The sequence below is a fragment of the Nicotiana sylvestris genome, chromosome 11 (assembly GCF_000393655.2).
Source record: "Nicotiana sylvestris chromosome 11, ASM39365v2, whole genome shotgun sequence".
Taxonomy (NCBI): domain Eukaryota; kingdom Viridiplantae; phylum Streptophyta; class Magnoliopsida; order Solanales; family Solanaceae; genus Nicotiana; species Nicotiana sylvestris.
In genome coordinates, this window is record NC_091067.1 from 53972528 (window position 1) to 53992880 (window position 20353).

At 38.6% G+C, this 20353-nt stretch overlaps 1 protein-coding gene across 1 annotated transcript; it reads left to right on the forward strand.

Annotated features, from left to right (window-relative positions):
* Window positions 1–1104: 1104 nt before the first annotated feature.
* Window positions 1105–4744, forward strand: LOC104221681 (auxin-responsive protein IAA8-like). The gene is made up of 5 exons (XM_009772793.2): window positions 1105–1733; window positions 2305–2534; window positions 3641–3782; window positions 4205–4266; window positions 4464–4744. The coding sequence occupies exons 1-5, from the start codon at window positions 1504–1506 to the stop codon at window positions 4496–4498; spliced, it is 699 nt and encodes a 232-aa protein (XP_009771095.2). The 5' UTR covers window positions 1105–1503; the 3' UTR covers window positions 4499–4744.
* Window positions 4745–20353: the final 15609 nt, after the last annotated feature.

The following is a 20353-nucleotide window of genomic DNA, read 5'->3' on the forward strand; positions in this document are numbered from 1 at the left end:
AATTCTTTTGGAGCGATTGTCGCGTAAAACAAAAATCACGTGCTCACAACTGCTATTGCTACAATAACTTCAAATGCGTGGCAAAAAAAATACGATTAGCTACGAAATTTTATTGTAGCAATAAATTTGTAGCTATTTGTGTAATTATTGCCACGACACTTAGCAAATATAGCAAAAATGATAAATTAGCTTTGCCAATTTTATTTTGTAGCTAAATATTTTTATGAAATTGTAAATAGCCACGAAATTTTAATTTTTGTGGCTATTGTTATTTATTAGCCACGATTTTCATACATGTAGCTAAGAATTTGTAGCTATATATACATAATGTTGTAGTGTAGGTTTGTTTAAATAGTAGGGCTTTGAAGACCTTATTACACTAAAAATATATATGAAATACACAATCAAATACTAAAAATATATGAATTGCACAATCAAATACATGTATATAGATAACCTATTTCGAATTATATGGGTGTACATTACAAAAAAGGCCGAAAATACGTAAAAAGAAATAAAAGAAAAACTTTATGGGAAATAAGGTTTGATCCTTTGAGATCTTTCATGAATTGAGAAAACAAATATTAAATGGTGTGAGAGAATAATCAAAATTAATTAAAAGGGTATTATGGGTATAGAAATATGCCTGAAATCCTAATTGGGACATAAAATTACCTAAATGATCCCATTTGGGTCAATCGGCTAAAAAACGGTGCGGTCAAAAGGATTTTTCCCAGGTATAGAACAAGATCTGAATCTTTGGGACTGTAGCTTGAGGGGACTATATCAATCTTTCAGTTCTATATTATTTAGGAGGCGTGACATGATTTCACATCAAAAATGAAAATTTAACCTTACCAGCTTAGGAAATATACCCACTGATTGCTTGTTACAGCACATTTTAGCATCAATGAGGGTAGTCTTTTCATGCTTTTGCAAGTTGTACTCCTGTTTCCACACTTTCCTTTTTAAATTTATTTTATCCAGGAGAGGAGGATAAAAGAAGTGGAGAAAAGGAAAGAAGAAGAAAGAAAGAAAGAGTACTTTTACTGAAGTTTGATTTGCCCCCTCTTTTTACAGCCTCTCTTTGCCATATCACATTCCATTATTCATTTGTTACAGTGGAGAAATATAAGAGAGGCTACAGAGCACAGAGAACCCAAAGAACCTTTACTCTATTTTTCTTTTTACATACTTCACTAGCTCTGCACTTCACTAGTCTTGATAGTTGAAAAACCTTTTAATACTCTTTCTAAGTCCTTTACTTCTTGAATTCCTTTGATGTCAATGCCGTTAGAAGAGCATGATTACACAGGCTTATCTGAGGAGAGTAGTTGTGTTTGTGTTTCCTCAATGGAAAATAATTAGAGGAAAAGCAAAAGAGACTTGAACTTGAACTTGAACTTGAACCTGAAGGCCGCTGAGCTTAGACTAGGCTTGCCTGGTTCTGAGTCCCCTGAGAGGGGTTTAGTTTCTGGAGCCAAAAGGGGGTATTCTGACACCATGAATGGTGCTTTCTCTAGATCTGAGGTTGATTCTGCTAAAGGTCACAGTGGGTTGTTGTTCTATCCTAAGGGTGGAAGCAAGATTCTTGGTGCTGTTGTACCTGCAGAGAGTAATCTTCAGCAGTCTTCTATGGCCAATGCTGTGAAAGATCCATCGCCAAGACCAGCACAGGAGAAAAAGCCTCTGATTCTAACTAGTAATGGACATGGGGTTGCCCCAGCCGCTAAGTAAATCTTTCAGAACCTCCCCTTAAAATTAACTACTACAGCATGAAGCTAGAGTTTTTGTGTTCTTTTTCATTCTTTTGTAAATAGTAAGATTATATCTTAACTGAATCTTACCTCCCATGGGTTTGTCTAATTATCTTCTTGAACTGAACCTTAATAGTTAACACTATGGTTTGGACTTCCGGTGTTGCTCGAAAAGTTTTCTCGTCCTTATTTGCTCAACCTTCAAAGAGCTACCATGTTTTGTCCCATTCTTTCAATTGAATCCTCCGTAAGCTTGTTCTGCTGTTACTTCTTTCCTCTGTGTTTAATCAACATGTATTTTTTTTTCCAAAGGGAGAGGGAGAATTGGGGTTTTCAAGTTCTTGAGCTGGCTCTCGGGCTGAGGGTTTTCTAGTGTAGGGTTAAGGTTTGCATACACATTGCCTTCTCTAAGCCCCAAAGCCCCACTTGTGGGATTCCACTGGGTTGTTGTTGTTGAGTTGGCAAATGCTAAATTAGTAAGGAAATTAAGGACCTAGCTGCTCCTGGAACTACATAGTAACTGGAGCTACTTTTGTTTTCTGGTCAGGGCACAGGTAGTAGGATGGCCACCAATTCGATCTTTTCGGAAGAAGTCAATGGTCAGTAATCCTCCCAAGACTGAGGAGGATGTGGATGGTACGTTAGGATCTGCTTGTGTTTATGTCAAAGTCAGCATGGATGATGCCCCTTATCTGAGGAAGGTTGACCTTAGGATCTACAAAAGCTACAATGATCTGTCCTTAGCACTGGAAAAGATGTTCAGCTGCTTTACCATAGGTAATGCCTTGATTACAGCTGTCTGTATTCTTTTTCTTTGCGGCTTAATATTGTAACTGTTGAAGGCATCTCATATGATTGTTTTTTTTTTTGAGGTTCGTTGCGCTGATTAGAATCCTATGGAGGTCCGATGAGGAGCTTTTAACTGGAGATAGCTTTAGTACAGTAGTGCTCGAAACTTCTTTGTTGTTAATCTAGCATGTCCTATTGGACTTTATCGTTATATGTTGTCTTTGAAGTGATTTGCCTCTTGTTTCGTTGAGATATTCTTGTTAATTCCTTCAATCTATATTTCTCCTTTTTTTTCTTTTTTTCTTTTTAACCATGGTGTGCGGGCAGCTTGCATGCATCTCGACTAATTCCATGGGATATCTGCCACTTCCCACCAGCAACAGGTACTAGGTAACTCTATCCACCAAGGCTTGGATAGAAGGGAAGAAATCGCATAGTGTTCTTGTCTCGGCTGGGGTTCAAACCCGAGACCTCAAGCTCTCAACCCACTTCATTTATCACTATGCCACACCCTTCGGTGCAAAGATAAATAGGTATAAAAGCACAAAAAATTCCATGGTAACGTCCAGTTTAGATTATGCTCAAATTGACTAGTTGATCGGACAGCAGGTTACAACCCACAAGCACAAGTACTGGGTAAATCCACCCATTAATGCTTGAGCAGAGGGCCTCAAACGGAGTGTTGTTGCTGTGATTGGAACTTAGATTTCCAGTAGTAAAGTTTGTTACTCCTGTCTCAAGCACTTAGTCATCTCCTTGAGGATTAGTTTTATGATTATTAGCGCTCTCAAGGCAATTAGTAATTTATTTCTGATCTTAAGAACAGTATGTAATATGCTGATTTTTGGGTTGGAACGCCTTGATCTTCTATTGCTTGTAAATCATAAAAAGCATTCATTTTCTAGCTCAAATAAAGATAAGTTGCTAAATGAGGTGGAAGGCAACAATTGACAAAAACTGTTTGCTTGCTGTGATGAGTCTAGGTAGTGAACAGTGTACTTTTTGGTGTGAAATGTTGATTAAACATACACGTGCCTCTTTCTTTCTGCATTAAGAGTTTACTGAATTTCAACTTTCATCTGTGATTAATTCAGGTCAATGTGGAACTGAAGGTATTCCGATTCGTGATGGACTAACTGAAAGTAGATTGATGGATCTTCTACATGGATCTGAGTATGTTCTTACCTATGAGGACAAGGATGGTGATTGGATGCTCGTTGGTGATGTTCCATGGGAGTAAGTTTCATGTCTAATCTGAGTTGTCGGATGATCACTTTCGTAAAGGTCATATATGTTAAGTAATTTAATCAAATGCATTCATCCTATCTTAAACCTATCAGGAGGTAATCTTAAATGAATAAACAGAAATACCTGCGCGTGAAACTTGTGCTTGTCCTCCAAACTTCAGTGTTTCCTGAGAGTTCATATTTCACTGAATCATTGTATCCATCTATCTGTCATGTGTATATATATATAAAGCTTGTGATTAGTGACAGTAAAAAAGGATGGACATTTGGAATTACTTAATATCATGGAGGATTTATGTGTGATAGTGATGCTTGTCATTGAATTATTAGATCCTACATAGGGAATCCTGTCCTGTAGGCCATTCTTTTAGTATGCAGTGAGTCTTACTTGCCATGAATTATTGTATGTAGGATGTTCACAGAGTCTTGCAAGAGGCTGAGGATCATGAAGAGTTCAGATGCAATTGGTCTAGGTAAGTTAAAAGGGGTTTTTCCTTCTCTTCGTACTCAGACAAGGCCTATCACTTTGCCCACTACTATGTGAAAACAAATCTAGTGCTGCTTCTGAAATGTATGTTAATTTATGTTCAGAATAAATCAATAAAACTAAACAGATCTAGGATGAGTCTATCTCATATGATATTTGACCTGCATTTTTTTTTTGGGGCAGCCCCAAGAGCCATGGAGAAATACAAAAACCGTTAAACAAGTAGCACTCTCGCTACAAATGTTGCAGGTATCTTCAAGCAAATGGATGATGGAAACTGGAAAGTGAAGTGTCTATTGATATATGATTAGTAGTAGAAGCGTTAATTTGGATTTGAAGTAGTGTACCACGCTTTTAAGTTTGTGTGTATTAAGTCTATATTTGATGCAAGGGAAAATAACCCTCTCATAGAAACATATCCACAAGTATTCTTACTGGTTGCTTCAGCAAGGCTTTTGTCTCTATTTTAAATGGTCTCATCCTATAACAAATCTCTCTATGTCAGTGTGGCTAAAGTTGTCCATCATTTGGCGTTTATTTTCTCCTTTTACATAGTTATTTAATTACCTTGAGGGGTATGGTGTATTTTCTTTTTTATTTTGGACTTTTGTGGATGATCATCCTTCAGCCACTAGCACCCAAAACAGGGAAAAAAAAAAAGAAACTCAAAACGATGTATTGTTTTGTCAGTACTCCCCCGGTCCACAATAAGTGATCAATTTGTTTTTTTATTTTGATCCAAAATGTGTCCATTTATATAATCAAGAAAAAATTCAATTTATTTTTTCAAAATTACCCTTATGTATGTATCTACTCCTCATATTTGAGAAGAGAAGTAAGTGCTACTATAACTATGGTGCAACATTTAATGAAGGGTAGTTTAGTCACACTAATTATTTTTGTCTAGAATTTAGTATTTGTTTAATGGGTGTGCCCAAAACAAATTGATCACTTATTGTGGAGATGAGCGATTAGTAAGCAAGAAGAGACAAGTTGCATGTGGTCATGCTACAAAAGATCTCTCTTTAAGAACATATTGCTCATTGATTAACATATTGCTCCTCAAATGTGCAGTTGAGACACTGGGACTGCAGTCACTCATTAATAATTTGTTCTAAGAGCAATAAATGTGGTGGGAGCTTACCAAATTGTTATTTCATGAAAAAATTTGACTGCACATCTGTTTTCTGTGGGCTCTTCCGATTATTTGTTTGCAACTAAAGAGATAGGAACTCTGCCACGGTATGTAACCATTTGATCAATATTTTTGTTTAAACAAGAAAGAAATAAAGAAACTCATCTCTCCTTTTCCCTCACTTGAGTGGTAGTTCAGCGTTAAGAGTTGTTAATCTTCCTCTTTCTCACCCAAAAATTATAGGTCGTGCGATGGCGGAATTCCTGGCCTATAGACTTTTGGTGTCACAATTCTGACAGAGAATCAACTAATTCCTGTCCAAGAGTGGAATACTGTTTCAAAGACTGCACCAACTTCAAGTTGAGACGCATTAGGAGATTTACTTCATAGAAGTTAGAAACCTATAAAATAAAAGGAAAAGAAAAGGTTGACAATCGGATTAATCAATTAATTAACTACATACGCCTCAATCTCATATTAGCTAGTGTATGACTGCATGAATTCATTGAACTTTGTAACACTTTATTCATGTCTATTTCATTCCATTGTAAAGAATTTATCTTCTAATGTGAATTAAAAGGTCATAAATTTTACACATTTTTTTAGTAAATATACCACCAGGGCAGAGTACATAGTGGCTAATATATATAATAAAAAAAATAAAATAAAAACAAGGTCTTTACAATTTGAGTAGGAATAAAACTAGAACAAAACACAAGGAAAACTATGTTTACCATTAAGATGGATAACAATTAAATTTGTACGCGCTTTTAAAGATATGTGGATTGATTCAACACAAGTAATCAAGAATGTTAGATAAACGAATTAAAGATAAAATGAATAACCAAACAAGTTGTGACGTTAAGTCCGGACTCAGATTTAAGCTTAACAATAGTTCTGCCCTCGATCGGACCCTCGATTCGGAGCCAAATGTGTATGAAGAGCTATGATTAAAATAAGAAATTCTCAATAACTAGAAAGCAGAGAAACAAGTTTATATTGCTTTGATATATGTGTTACAATGTGTATCGAATGAAAAAGCTTCCCATTTATATAGTAGGAGAGTTTCATCCCTAGTACAACTCTAAAAAGGTAAAAAAATCCTCCTTTCTCGTCAATTACTGATATGTTACCGATGTCGGGCGAGATTCGCGCCGTGATAACCGGTTGGGTGCGGATATCACGACTTTTTGTTAGTCATGTGCAACCGTTCGTAGTACTTTTCGAGGTTCAGGAGCTCGCTTTGGGTCGGGGGAGTGTTGTCTTGCTAGGCCCGGTGGCAAGAACTTCATTCAGCCCGTGGTACAGGAAGTCCCCGGCTTTGATTTTGATCCCATGCAGTCATGTCTCTGCTTCGTTTGAACCACCGGGTGTCACGACCTAAAACTCAACCTGTCGTGATGGTGCCTATCGTGGAACTAGGCCAGCCTCAAGTCAACGTAATTCAAAACCACAATATTATAATTTTAAAACATTTGCGGAGAAACTTTTATCGTCTAAATAAACCGTTTAGAACATAAGGCAAAATTCATAATACGAAACAACCAGCCCAAAGCCATCATGGAATACATGAGCGTCTAGAGAAATAACATAGTCTATTACAATGTTTACTGAATACAACTGAAACACAACTAGAATAGAGAAGGAGGGTCAATGCCTGCGAATGCCATGCAGATACCTCAACAATCTCCAAAACCTGCAACCTCAATCAATGATTGCCATTGGGACCGAAAGTGCCTGGATCTGCTCACAAGGTGCAGGGGGTAACGTAAGTACACCAACTTAGTAAGTAACAGGTCCAAACTATGAACTGGAGGGTAGTGACGAACTCAACCTCATCAGAGATAACAAAAATAACGTTCAGAAACGTAGGCATGCTTTCAGTTAACTAAGCAGCTCGAAACAGTAAAACAAAACAGGTGGGAACATGGTAAAGAAATATAACTATGCTACATCTACATGCCAATGCACATGCTGTATGTAATGCACCGTGCTGAGTGCAGCATGTACCCACAATCTCATATGTTCATCCACTCAGTACTGTATATGGCCCATACGGCCCAAGGAAGATCCATCCCGGAATATATACACCTCTGAGAGCAGTTACTCAGTACTGAGGATGAGGTAATCCAGCCTATGGAGAAGATATATCTCCAGATAATGACAATAACCTCACCACCACTCGGTACTATATATGGCTCACACGACCTCGTGAGGATCCATCCCGGAATATATACATAACTGATTATCAGTCTCCAGTACCGAGGAAAATAGTCCAGCCTAGCCTAATGGAGAAGATCCAGCTCCATACCAAGGGAAGATCCATCCCTAAATATACTCACCTGCGTTTGCTGGGGGGCTGTGTTACAGACTCTGGAGGGGCTCCTTCAGCCCAAGTGTTATCACAATCATCAACATAACCGCTGCGACATGCAGTCCGACCCAATAATTTTTACTTATAATCAGGCTCTCGGCCTCACTCAGCCATCACTCTCCAGTCTCACCCACGGGCTCACAATGCCATGAAAGCTAGCTCGGAACAATGATATGATGTGCAAATAAATAATAACTGAGACTGAGATGTGATATGAAATGCATGAACATGACCGAGTATGGATTATTAATGAAATCAGTGAGATGACAGCAAGAAATGACCACTAGGGGTCTCAACAGTATCAGCGTAAAGCCCTAGCATGATAACTAGCATGATTTCCAGTCTATTTACTTCATCATATGAAGAAACACAGATATCAACAAGATAAAATCACTATTTGGTGCCATGGGATGAACCAGGTCACAATTCTCACGGTGCACACCCATATGCCCGTCATTTGGAATGTGCATCACCTCAATACTAATCACATATCACGTAGTTCGGGGGTTCGAACCCTCAGAACCAAGTTTGAAAGAGTTACTTACCTCAACCAAGCAAAAATCCTACTCCACGATGCCTTTACCCCTCAAATCATCCTCCGGATGCTCCGAATCTAGCCATAAACAATTCGATACAATCAACACGAGCTAAAGGAATCAATCCCATAGGGAAATACTAAGCTTTAGGCAAAAGTCAAAAGGTCAACTCAAACACCGAGCCTCGGGCCCACGTCTTGAAATCCGACCAAAGTCACAAAATCGGACAACGCATTCGATTACGAGACTAACCATACTAGTTTCACTCAATTCCGACTTCGAATCGGCTTCCAAATCCCAAAAGTTCATTTTATGAAACTCCACAAATTTCCCCCAAATCTCATCCCAAATTACAAATCAAATGATGAAATCAATGATAGATTCATGATTATTAGAAAAAACCGAGTTAGAATTACCTACCCCAATGATTTCCTTGAAAAACTCCCAAAAATTCGCCTCAAACCGAGCTCCCAAAGTCCAAGATGTAAAATAAACCCTAAACCTCGCTTATATAGTGCCTTCTAAACTTCCATTCCATGGTCCGCGTATTTCTCACCGTGGCCGCACACTCCCCATCGTGGTCCGCGTAATTTCCATCACGGCCGGGGGCCCTGAGATATCAACTACCGCGGTCCGCATAAAATTCACTACGGCCGCACAATCCTCACCGCGGTCCGTAAAATCCTGTCGCATAGTACCATCACGGTCCGCGAAATTCCCTCCACGTCCGCACCTCCAAGATCTGAGACCTGCAACTTTCCAACACAAGATATCAGATATTTCCAACTTCCAAAGCCAAATAGTGATCTGATAACCACCCGAAACTCACCCGAGGCCCTCGGGACCTCGACCAAACTTACCAACACATCCCATAACACCATTCAAACTTAGTCGAACCTTCGAATCACTCAAAACAACATCAAAACACCAAGTTACACTCGGATTCAAGCCTAAGAAATTTTAAGTTTCCAAATTCCACAAATGATGCCAAAACTTATCAAATCACGTCCGAATGACCTCAAATTTTGCACACAAGTCACAAATGACACCACAAACTTACTCCAACTTTAGAAATTCTATTCCGACCCCGATATCAAATTTTCCCACTGTCGTCCAAAATCGCCAAATTTTCAACTTTCGCTAATTCAAGCCTAATTCTACCACAGACCTCCAAATCACAATGCGGATGCGCTCTTATGACCAAAATCACCTAACGGAGCTAATGGAACCCTCAAAATTTCAATCCGAGGTCGTTTACTCATAAGTCAACATCCGGTCAACTTTTCCAACTTAAGCCCTCCCAAAAGAGACTAAGTGTCTCAATTCCCTCCAAAATCACTCCGAACCCGAACCAACTAATGTGATACGATCAAATACAGCTGAAGAACACAAAAATGAAGCAGAAATTGGGGAAACATGGCCATAACTCTTGAAACGACCGGTCGGGTCGTTACATCATCCCCCTCTTAAACAAACGTTCGTCCTCGAACGAGTCTAGAAACATACTTGAAGCCTCAAATAGGTGTGGATATCTGCTCTGTATCTCCCTTTCGGTCTCCCAAAAGTCCTCCTCCACGGGCCGACCTCTCCACTTCACTTTCACGGAAGCTATATCCTTTGATCTCAACTTGCGAACCTGTCGCTCCAAAATAGCCGCCGGCTCCACATCATAAGTCAAATCACTACCTAACTGAACCGTGCTGAAATCCAAAACATGAGACGTATCGCCGATATACTTCCGGAGCATAAAACATGAAATACCGGATGCACACCCAACAAGCTAGGCGGCAACGCAAGCTCATAAGCCACCTCCCCAATCCTCCGAAGTACCTCAAAAGGCCCAATGAACCGAGGGCTCAACTTGCCCTTCTTCCTGAATCTCATAACACCCTTCATGGGTGAAACCTTTGGCAGAACCTTCTCTTCAACCATATAAGACATATCACGGACCTTCTTGTCAGCATAACTCTTTTTCCTTGACTGCGCTGTACGAAGTTGCTCCTAAATCACTTTCACCTTGTCCAAAGCATCCTATACTAAGTCTGTTTCCAAAATCCTAGCCTCGCCCGGCTCAAACCATCCCACTGGAGATCTACCCCGCCTCCCATACAAAGCCTCATATGAAGCCATTTGAATACTCGACTAATAACTGTTGTTGTAAGCAAACTCGGCGAGTGGAAAAAACTGGTCCAATGAACCACCAAAGTCAATAGCACACGCACGTAACATGTCCTCCAAAATCTAAATAGCGCGCTCGGACTGCCCGTTCGTCTTAGGATGAAATGTTGTGCTCAGCTCCACCTGAGTGCCTAACTCTAGCTGCACAGCCCTCCAAAACTGCAATGTAAACTGTGTGTCTCTATCTGAAATGATGGAAACTAGCACTCCATGAAGGCGACCAATCTCTCTGATATAAATCTCTACCAACCGATCTAAAGAATAGGTAGTATACACAAGAATAAAGTGCACGGACTTGGTCAGCCGATCCACAATCACCTATATGGCATCGAACTTCTCAAAGTCTGTGGGAGTCCAACTACGAAATCCATGGTGATCCGCTCCCACTTTCACTCCGGAATGTTACGCTCCGCAGTATTACGTCGATGTTATGCTTTTTAGTATTAGGTTACGACAGTGTTGCACCCAGCAGTATTACATTACGGTGATATCACGTTTTGCAGTATTAAGTTACGACGATGTTGCACCCTAAAGTATTGTATGTTAAAATTTCGTTTTCAGTTAACCGATGTAGACTCAGGGATGGGATCATCTTGACATTAACGTACTTACACTATTTATAGCAAACAACAAATAAGTGTTTTGAAGAATAACATGGTACATGGATTAAAGAAAATAAGTTTCGTTGAAAGTGGTCAATTTGGAATAAAATACAGGTCGAGCAATAATACTCGATAATTATGAACTAGTACCATGCAAGGTACCATATGACCACGGTAGTATAATATATAAAGTATATATGAAGTATTTTAAAAATAAATAGAATTTTAAGTAAGGTGTGTAATTTTTAAATTATGCGGGTAATTAATTAATTACCGGGTATCAGGACATTACCCGATTAACTAATAAGCGGATAAAAACTTAATAATTTACACCCAAGTGACGTGGAAACATAAGGTGACTCTTAGTCACCCTATGTATTAGGTGGCACCTTGGCATCTAAGACAAGACATAAGTCTTGTTACAATTAAAAATGGGTCAAAAAGATAAGGATAAAATAACATTGGAAAAGGCTTCATTCTTGATTTGGAATTTAAGAACAGAAACGTTCATCAATTCAACAAAGTAAGAGGTTGGAAATTTTGTTCACTTTGTTCAAAGAAGCAGAAGCTGCAACGACCAGGCACTTCAATGCCAAAAAAAATAGAAGCTGATTTCGTTCATCAGCTTCCACTGATTCTGAAACTTAATCCGATTTTTGAGTTCTAAGTTCAATCCACGAAGGTTTCTAACGAAATATTATACGGAGTTTTTCCTACTCCAGGTATGTTAAGGCCCTCCCTTCTTTCTTTGGCATGGTCCATATGATACTGAAGAAACGAGCAAACACACAGTTTCCATAAATTACTCTATTCATGGAAATTGTAAGGGTGTCTATATTTTTGATTCCCTATGAAAAATATTATTATGTTCTGCTCGTGGGTCTTAGAATAATACGTAATTGGAAAAATTTATCCGAAAGGAATATTGAGATTATTACGTATTTTTCATGCATTTCATACATGTGCATTGACCCATGACCAGATGGCGTTATATACGCGTATATATGTAAATATATGTATATGGGATATGGGAAAAGGTTACGACGTTATATATGTACCACCACCTGATCAACTGGTATATGATGATGGTGTTGCCCACAATGGCTGAAATATGATTCAAACGGCATTATATACGCGTATATATATATATGTATATGGGATATGGAAAAGGTTATGGCATTATATACGCACCACCACCTGATCAACTGGTATACGATGATCATTTTGCCCACAGTGGCCAATATGATATGATGGGATACCCTCAGAGGCTGATGATGTTATGAAACATGTACCTATACACGACATGACATTCATACGCATATGCATGACACTAAAAGTAATTTATGATCTACAAGATTATTTAGATTTACAGGTTGAGTTGTGTACTCTATATTTCTTCCATATCTCTTATGTACTTATTTATGTGTCTTACATACTCGGTACATTATTCGTACTGACGTCCCTTTTTTCTGGGGACACTGCGTTTCATGCCCGCAGGTCCCGATAGACAGGTCGAGAGCCCTCCAAGTGGGCTATCAGCTCAGCGGAAGATGTTGGTGCGCTCCATTTGCTTCAGAGTTGCTTGTTTAATTAGGATGATTTAGACGTGTATTGTTTGGTATGGCAGGACTCTATCCCGACCTTTATGATATTTGTGTACTCTTAGAGGCTTGTAGACATATGTCGTATACGTGAAAGATTGTACGGCCTTGTCTGCCTATGTTTTGAGTTTATAAATGATTATGTTGGCCTATTAGGCCCGTATGTCACGTGTATATGATGATGTAATAAGAAAGATACGTTACGTTGGTACTCGGTTCAGTAAGGTACCGGGTGCCCGTCGCGGCCCATCAGTTTGGGTCGTGACAAAAGTGGTATCAGAGCAGTTCTGTCCTAGGGAGTCTACAAGCCGTGTTTAGTAGAGTCTTGTTTATGGGTGTATCATGCACCACACTTATAAGCAAGAGGCTACAGGGCATTTAGGATTGTCACTCTTTCTTCTTACTCTAGATCGTGTGGTAGAACTCACTTATAAGAATTCAAATTTCAAAATTCTATTTTATTCATAATAAGATGATACCTACATCTGGAAAGAAGGTTGGAAAGAGAGATAGTTGTGGAAGAGCGGAGTGAGAGGAATTGGATTTTTGTATGATGCTTATGATAAGTAAATGTGAGGTTTTTACCAGATCATGGGTGTACTGAAAGGTGTAAGCTTCCTGATAAGAAGCCTTAGGGCAAGAATTTCTATCCATCTTTATGGTGAAAGACAATGAGAGATTAAGAAGATAAATACAAATTTCAATAAGTAGAAGAAGCAAGATGAAGAAGGGTACGAGGCGCCCAGTTAATGAAGGTTAACAACGTTTATAATTAAGGCAGAGGAATATAAGATTTTTGAGTTATATTCAATAGTAATAGAGGTATATACAATTGGTCGCACCCATTCCAGATATGCCATATGGGGATTAATAGAAGTAGTATAAGAAGATATGATGGATGAATTGATTGCGTCAGTTGACATTTCCGTAGGATATTGCAAATATGCTAATAGATCTCTTCATGAGATACCCAGATGGTGCACTCTGAAATAGTGCAGCCAGATATGAGTACTACAAAGACATGAACTATAAGCCTTGAAGGGATAAATATTACTTCAGTGTGGCTCGCATCCCTAGTAAAGTGAGAACGCTAAGCAACTTGAAGAGCCATTGGATGGAGCAAAGGGAAGCTAAAAGCAAAAGAATGTCTTGTTCAAGTTTTCAGAATAAAGTGATTGGCATAAATGTTAGCGGGAAATAAGAAAAGTGTTAATGAAGCATTATGAGTAAGGTGTGAAACATGGATGACAACGGTAGATCAAAAGATGACAATATTACAAAATCTATAGTCAAGTGAAGGAAGAAACGAGAAATGACAGGCCTTAGGACAACAAAAGAGTATAGGCCATACAATCATGTCCTCATTTCGAGAAATAAGTTCGCAACTCTAGAGTGATTACCAAGAGGAAAAGTTAGACCCCAGAGTAATAGAAAATAGTATGGGCTGGTGAATAAGATAAACTAAATATGAATTAGAGACTGAGTGATTTGGTAATAGTCAGCATCATGAGAATTTCAAATTGTATTCCGGCAATAATAGGACAGACAACAGAAGAAGGTTCATGAGAAATTTAGAGAATGGTCATTCAGGAAGACGCTTCTATAAAGCAAGCAATGTTAGCAAAGTTAAGCTTAAGGGACTGTATGTACCAGTTACATTAAGTGTCACCCTCGCGAGCAAGGAGATTTGTCATCCTTGGTATAGAAGGATTGTCGCAAGGCGAGTAAGGATCATTGATGTTGAGGAACGACGCCAAAGATGAAGAGGTAAAACATCTATAGGTAGATCCTCATGGCTACAATTCTTAGTACACCCCTAAAGGGAGGAATATGGAGTGATGTGGCATTAAGTCAGAATTAAGTGGTTCTAGTGACTATGGAATGGTAAAGGAAGAATGCGATAAAAATGAAAGGGGTGAGATTGCACTTATTTAAATCCCACAGATATGATATAATTCTAAAATATTGTGCTAGCACGACGTCAAGGAGAGGAAGTAAAGGTTCCTGCCCGAGCTGTTATTAATAAATAAGGAGCCAGTGCGAGAGGTAAGTTAAGATAAAGGATATAACTCAAGAAAGATTATGAGGAATATTGATATGAGAATGGGCCAACGAGTAGTTAATAATTGGTCAGGAAGACCCCAGTTATGGCTAAACAGGAGGTTACAGACGAGTCATCAGATCATGTAAGATAAACATAGTAGAACCCAACGTGGAGAATTTAGCCTCAAAGAATGTCATTATAATACTTGAGATATATTCAAACAATGGTCAGGGTAGTTAAAGGTATCGTATGAGTGTTACGGGGATAAAAGGAAGTGCCACTAGGAAAGAAATCAAAATGTCAGTTCAGAAGCAACCCTACAAGTACAAGGGCATGGAGGTAAGCAACTATGGATAATTATAGGCAAGGAAGGACATCAAAAGGTCTGGAATAAGCTCACAGCTTTACGAAGGTCAAGGGTTCTCCCTAAGTACTACAACGAAAGACTAGCTGAGGAAATAACAAAGAAGGGCTTCAACTTAAGTACAACGACCTAAAGAGAAAATGGTCGTGTAACAACAGTCTCGCAACAACACTGTAAGCACTCCAAAAGAAAGTGGTACCTACTGTGGCTAATGAACAGGAAGTAAAGTTAAAAGTAATACTCAAGATTATATGAATTATATGAAAACTCTGGCATGTGTGGACACTAATATAAGCTAAGTATGGACGCAACAAGGGGGCAGAAAGACCAGGAAAAGTAATAGCTTATGTTGAAAGAAATCTAAGATGGACGAAAGAAATTATTTGATCAATGATCCAGAGTTGGTTGCGTTAAGAACTCACTTAAGGGTTTGGAGTTTTATACATGCAGCATATACAGCCGTAGAAGACTTCAGTATAAGTTAAAAGAAAGAATTGAGCCCAGAGCATAGACAAAGGACTGAATTTGTTAGAAGAGTGTATCATGGATATCCCATAACACCCATAAAAGGCTAAGGTAATAACAGATACCATGAGCCACGGGTCGGAAGATAGCTTAAGCTTACGTAAAGGCTGATCAGAAGGAAGAGGAAACTAAAGAAATCACATCACCCAAGTAAATCAGGAGTATGATTATTGGACCTAGAAAAATTATAGAAGTTGTGCTTGAGAACATGACAGAATCACTCTTAATATCAGATGTTCAAGAGAAATAACACAACATCCATAATCTATAATGGCTCTACAAGAAAGGAAGTTAGAAGAAGTACCAGCCTCATAAAAAGTCAGTATGAAGCTCCCATCAAATTATGTATGTAGCAGAAATATGAGTATTATAATAGAGCTTGAAGTTATGGACGTGAATTACACCTAGGTGGAAGGGATGTCAGGAAAGTTATAGAAGATACGATGCAAAATTTTAAGGTAAGTAAGGTAAAGGTGAACAACGTACGAGATACTCAAAGGCAGAATATGTGAATAGTCCATATTTCGGATAGAAGGCTAGAAGTGCTGGGATTCAAGATCCAGGAATGATAGCGGCATAGTTAGTGGCATATCTCATATCCTATGGTTTCTAGGTATCGAGGAGGCTAATTAAGACAGTAAAAAAGAGTTAGAGACGATGTGATGTCTCGCTTGATGTCCCGGAATGACATAAGGAAATCTATGATGCAAGCAAGTTGAAAGGTTGCAAGTAATATAAATAGAGTTGTGTAGGTTGCAAGCCGTTGTATGGTGAAGCGACAAGGTTCTCTAAGACAAGATTAAGGATAAGAAAGGGCGAGTGAGAAGGTAATGAAAATAGATAAGCCCTTAGGATTAAGCCCATGAAAACAAGAAGAACAGATGGTTTCTCTAAATTATACAAAGCTCACTATAGCCTAAATGAACTCAAAGGAGTCTAAGACTAATAGCATTTAGAATGCCACCCTGCTAATAGAATGAGGGTGTAATTGTGATAGATAAAAGATGACGTTTGGGCCTTCGATTGAGTAAGAATTCAACGAAGAAAAGAAACGGATATTATGAATTGGACATGATTAAAATACCCACGTAAGAGAATCACCTTAGGATGCTATAGATTACGGTTATTGAAGTACAGTATCGCCATTAAGTGGATCAGGAAAATTACTTCGAATATTCCTTGATGTAACAAAAGCCTTAGTGGAAAAAGTATTATGTAAGAAGTTTCAAGCTATTAGTGGTATATTATAGATCAATATTGAGGTGAATCAACAATGGATGGATAAAAGTCACAAAGTATGAGATGAGATTAGGCCGTCATTCTAAAGATGAGCAGTAATGTGGAAGCATTAAAGGACTTAAATTATACATATGGAATAAGCAACGAGTTGTGGCAGACCTCAGCAACGATAAATTAAAGTAAGAGTTGTGGTAGTAAATTCATACGGATGGCTAAACGGACCTATGCAATAAGATATAGCAATATTCGCAAATTCAACAAAGTACCAAGCAAAGAACTTCAGTATACTCATAGATGCCCAAAGGGACATCTTATCACGCTTTACATATGAAGCCTAGAGATTCGGCACCTTTAAAGGTCAAAATCGTACAAGTTGCATGATGAAAGGTAGCAATAGTTACGAGATTGGAAAGATTCTGACTACAATTATGGTGTGAGAAGGAGACCTAAGGGGGAAATGCCCTACACTTTGGAATATCACAGAACAGATTCCTAGATGGAAAGGGAAGTTCTAAAGTACTCGAAAAATATAAGTTATGAAAATGATAAGTGCATCGGTCAACATTCGAGGACGAATATTCTAAAGGGGGGAATAATGTTACGCCCTGCAGTATTACGTCGATATTATGCTTTGTAGTATTAGGTTACGACAGTGTTGCACCCAGCAGTATTACATTATGGTGATTTCACGTTTTGCAGTATTAAGTTACGACGATATTGCACCCTGAAGAATTGTACGTTAAAATTTCGTTTTCAGTTAACCGATGTAGACTCGGGGATGGGATCATCTTGACATTAACGTACTTACGTTATTTATAGCAAGCAATAAATAAATGTTATGAAGAATAAGAGGGTACACGGATTAAAGAACATGATTTTCGTTGAAAGTGGTAAATTTGGAATAAAATATGGGTAGCGCAATAATACCCGATAATTATGAACTAGTACCATGCAAGGTACCATATGACCACAGTAGTATAATATATAGATTATATATGAAGTATTTTAAAAAAATAGAAATTTATGTAAGGTGTGATAATTTTTAAATTATGCGGGTAATTAATTAATTATAGAGCAGGACATTACCCGATTAACTAATAAACGGATAAAAACTTGATAATTTACACCCAACTGACGTGGCAGCATAAGGTGACTCTTAGTCACCCTATGTATTAGGTGGCAACCTTGGCATCTAAGACAAGACATAAGTCTTGTAACAATTAAAAATGGGTCAAAAAGATAAGGATAAAATAACATTGGAAAAGGCTTCATTCTTGATTTGGAATTTAAGAATAGAAACCTTCATCAATTCAAAAAAGTAAAAGGTTGGAAATTTTGTTCACTTTGTTCAAAGAAGCAGAAGCTGCAACGACCAGGCACTTCAACGCCAAAAAAATAGAAGCTGATTTCGTTTATCAGCTTCCACTGATTCAGAAGCTTAATCCGGTTTTTGGGTTCTAAGTTCAATCCACGAAGGTTTCCAACAAAATATTATACGGAGTTTTTCCTACTCCAGGTATGTTAAGGCCCTCCTTTCTTTCTTTTGGCATGGTCCATATGATACTGAAGAAACGAGCAAACACACAGTTTCCATAAATTACTCTATTCATGGAAATTGTAAGGGTGTCTATATTTTTGATTCCCTATGAAAAATATTATTATGTTCTGCTCGTGGGTCTTAGAATAATACGCAATTGGAAAAATTTATCCGAAAGGAATATTGAGATTATTACGTATTTTTCATGCATTTCATACATGTGCATTGACCCATGACCAGATGGCGTTATATACGCGTATATATGTAAATATATGTATATGGGATATGGGAAAAGGTTACGGCGTTATATATGTACCACCACCTGATCAACTGGTATATGATGATGGTGTTGCCCACAATGGCTGAAATATGATTCAAACGGCATTATATACGCGTATATATATGTATATGGGATATGGAAAAGGTTATGGCATTATATACGCACCACCACCTGATCAGCTGGTATACGATGATCATTTTGCCCACAGTGGCCGATATGATATGATGTGATGCCCTCAGATACTGATGATGTTATGAAACATGTACCTATGCATGACATGACATTCATACGCATATGTATGACGCTAAAAGTAATTTATGATTTACAAAGTTATTCAGACTTACAGGTTGAGTCATGTACTCTATGTTTCTTCCATGTCTCTTATGTACTTATTTATGTGCCTTACATACTAAGTATATTATTCGTACCGACGTCCCTTTTGCCTAGGGACGTTGCATTTCAGGCCCGCAGGTCCCGATAGATAGGTCGAGAGCCCTCTAAGTAGGCTATCAGCTCAGCGGAAGATGTTGGTGCACTCCATTTGCTTCGGAGTTGCTTGTTTGGTTAGTATGATTTAGACATGTATTGTTTGGTATGGAGGGACTCTATCCAAACCTTTATGACATTTATGTACTCTTAGAGGCTTGTAGACATATGCCGATTACGAAAAAGATTGTACGACCTTGTCAGACTATGTTTTGAGTTTATAAATGATTATGTTGGCCTATTAGGCCCGTATGTCACGTGTATATGGTGATGTAATAAGAAAGATACGTTACGTTGGTACTCGGTTGAGTAAGGTACCGGGTGCCCGTCACGGCCTATCGGTTGGGTCGTGACACAGAATGTCTATCTACTGAAGCAAGCCACCCAATCTCTATGCTCATATTTCACCTGCTGACAATTGGGGCACCGAGCTACAAACCCAACTATATCTTTCTTCATCCTCCTTCACCAATAGTGCTGCCTCAAGTCTTGATACATCTTCGAGGTACCCAGATGGATAGAATACCGCGAGCTGTGGGCCTCCTCTAGAATCAATTCCTGAAATCCATCTACATTGGACACACATATCTGGCCCTGCATTCTCAATATCATGTCATCACCAATAGTCACATCTCTGGCATCATCATGCAGAACCTTGTCCTTGAGGACAAGCAAATGAGGATAATCATACTAGCGCTCTCTGATACGATCAAACAAGGAAAACCAAGAAACCAAACAAGCTAGGATCTGACTGGGCTCCAAAATATCCAACCTCCCAAACCGATTGGCCAAGACCTAAACATCAACTGCCAGAGGTCTTTCGCCAACATAAAGGAACGCAAGACTACCCATACTCACTGCCTTTCTACTCAAGGCATCGACCACTATATTGGCCTTTCTCGGATGGTACAAAATAGTAATGTCATAGTCCTTTAATAGATCCAACCATCTCTGCTGCCTCAAATTGAGATCCTTCTATTTAAACAAGTGTCGGAGGCTACAATGATCAGTAAACACCTCACAAGACACACCCTAAGGTAATGCCTCCAAATCTTCAATGCATGAACAATGGCAGCCAACTCAAAATCATGAACAAGGTAGTTCGTCTCATAGGGCTTCAACTGACGAGAAACATAAGCAATCACTCTACCCTCCTGCATCAAAATACATCC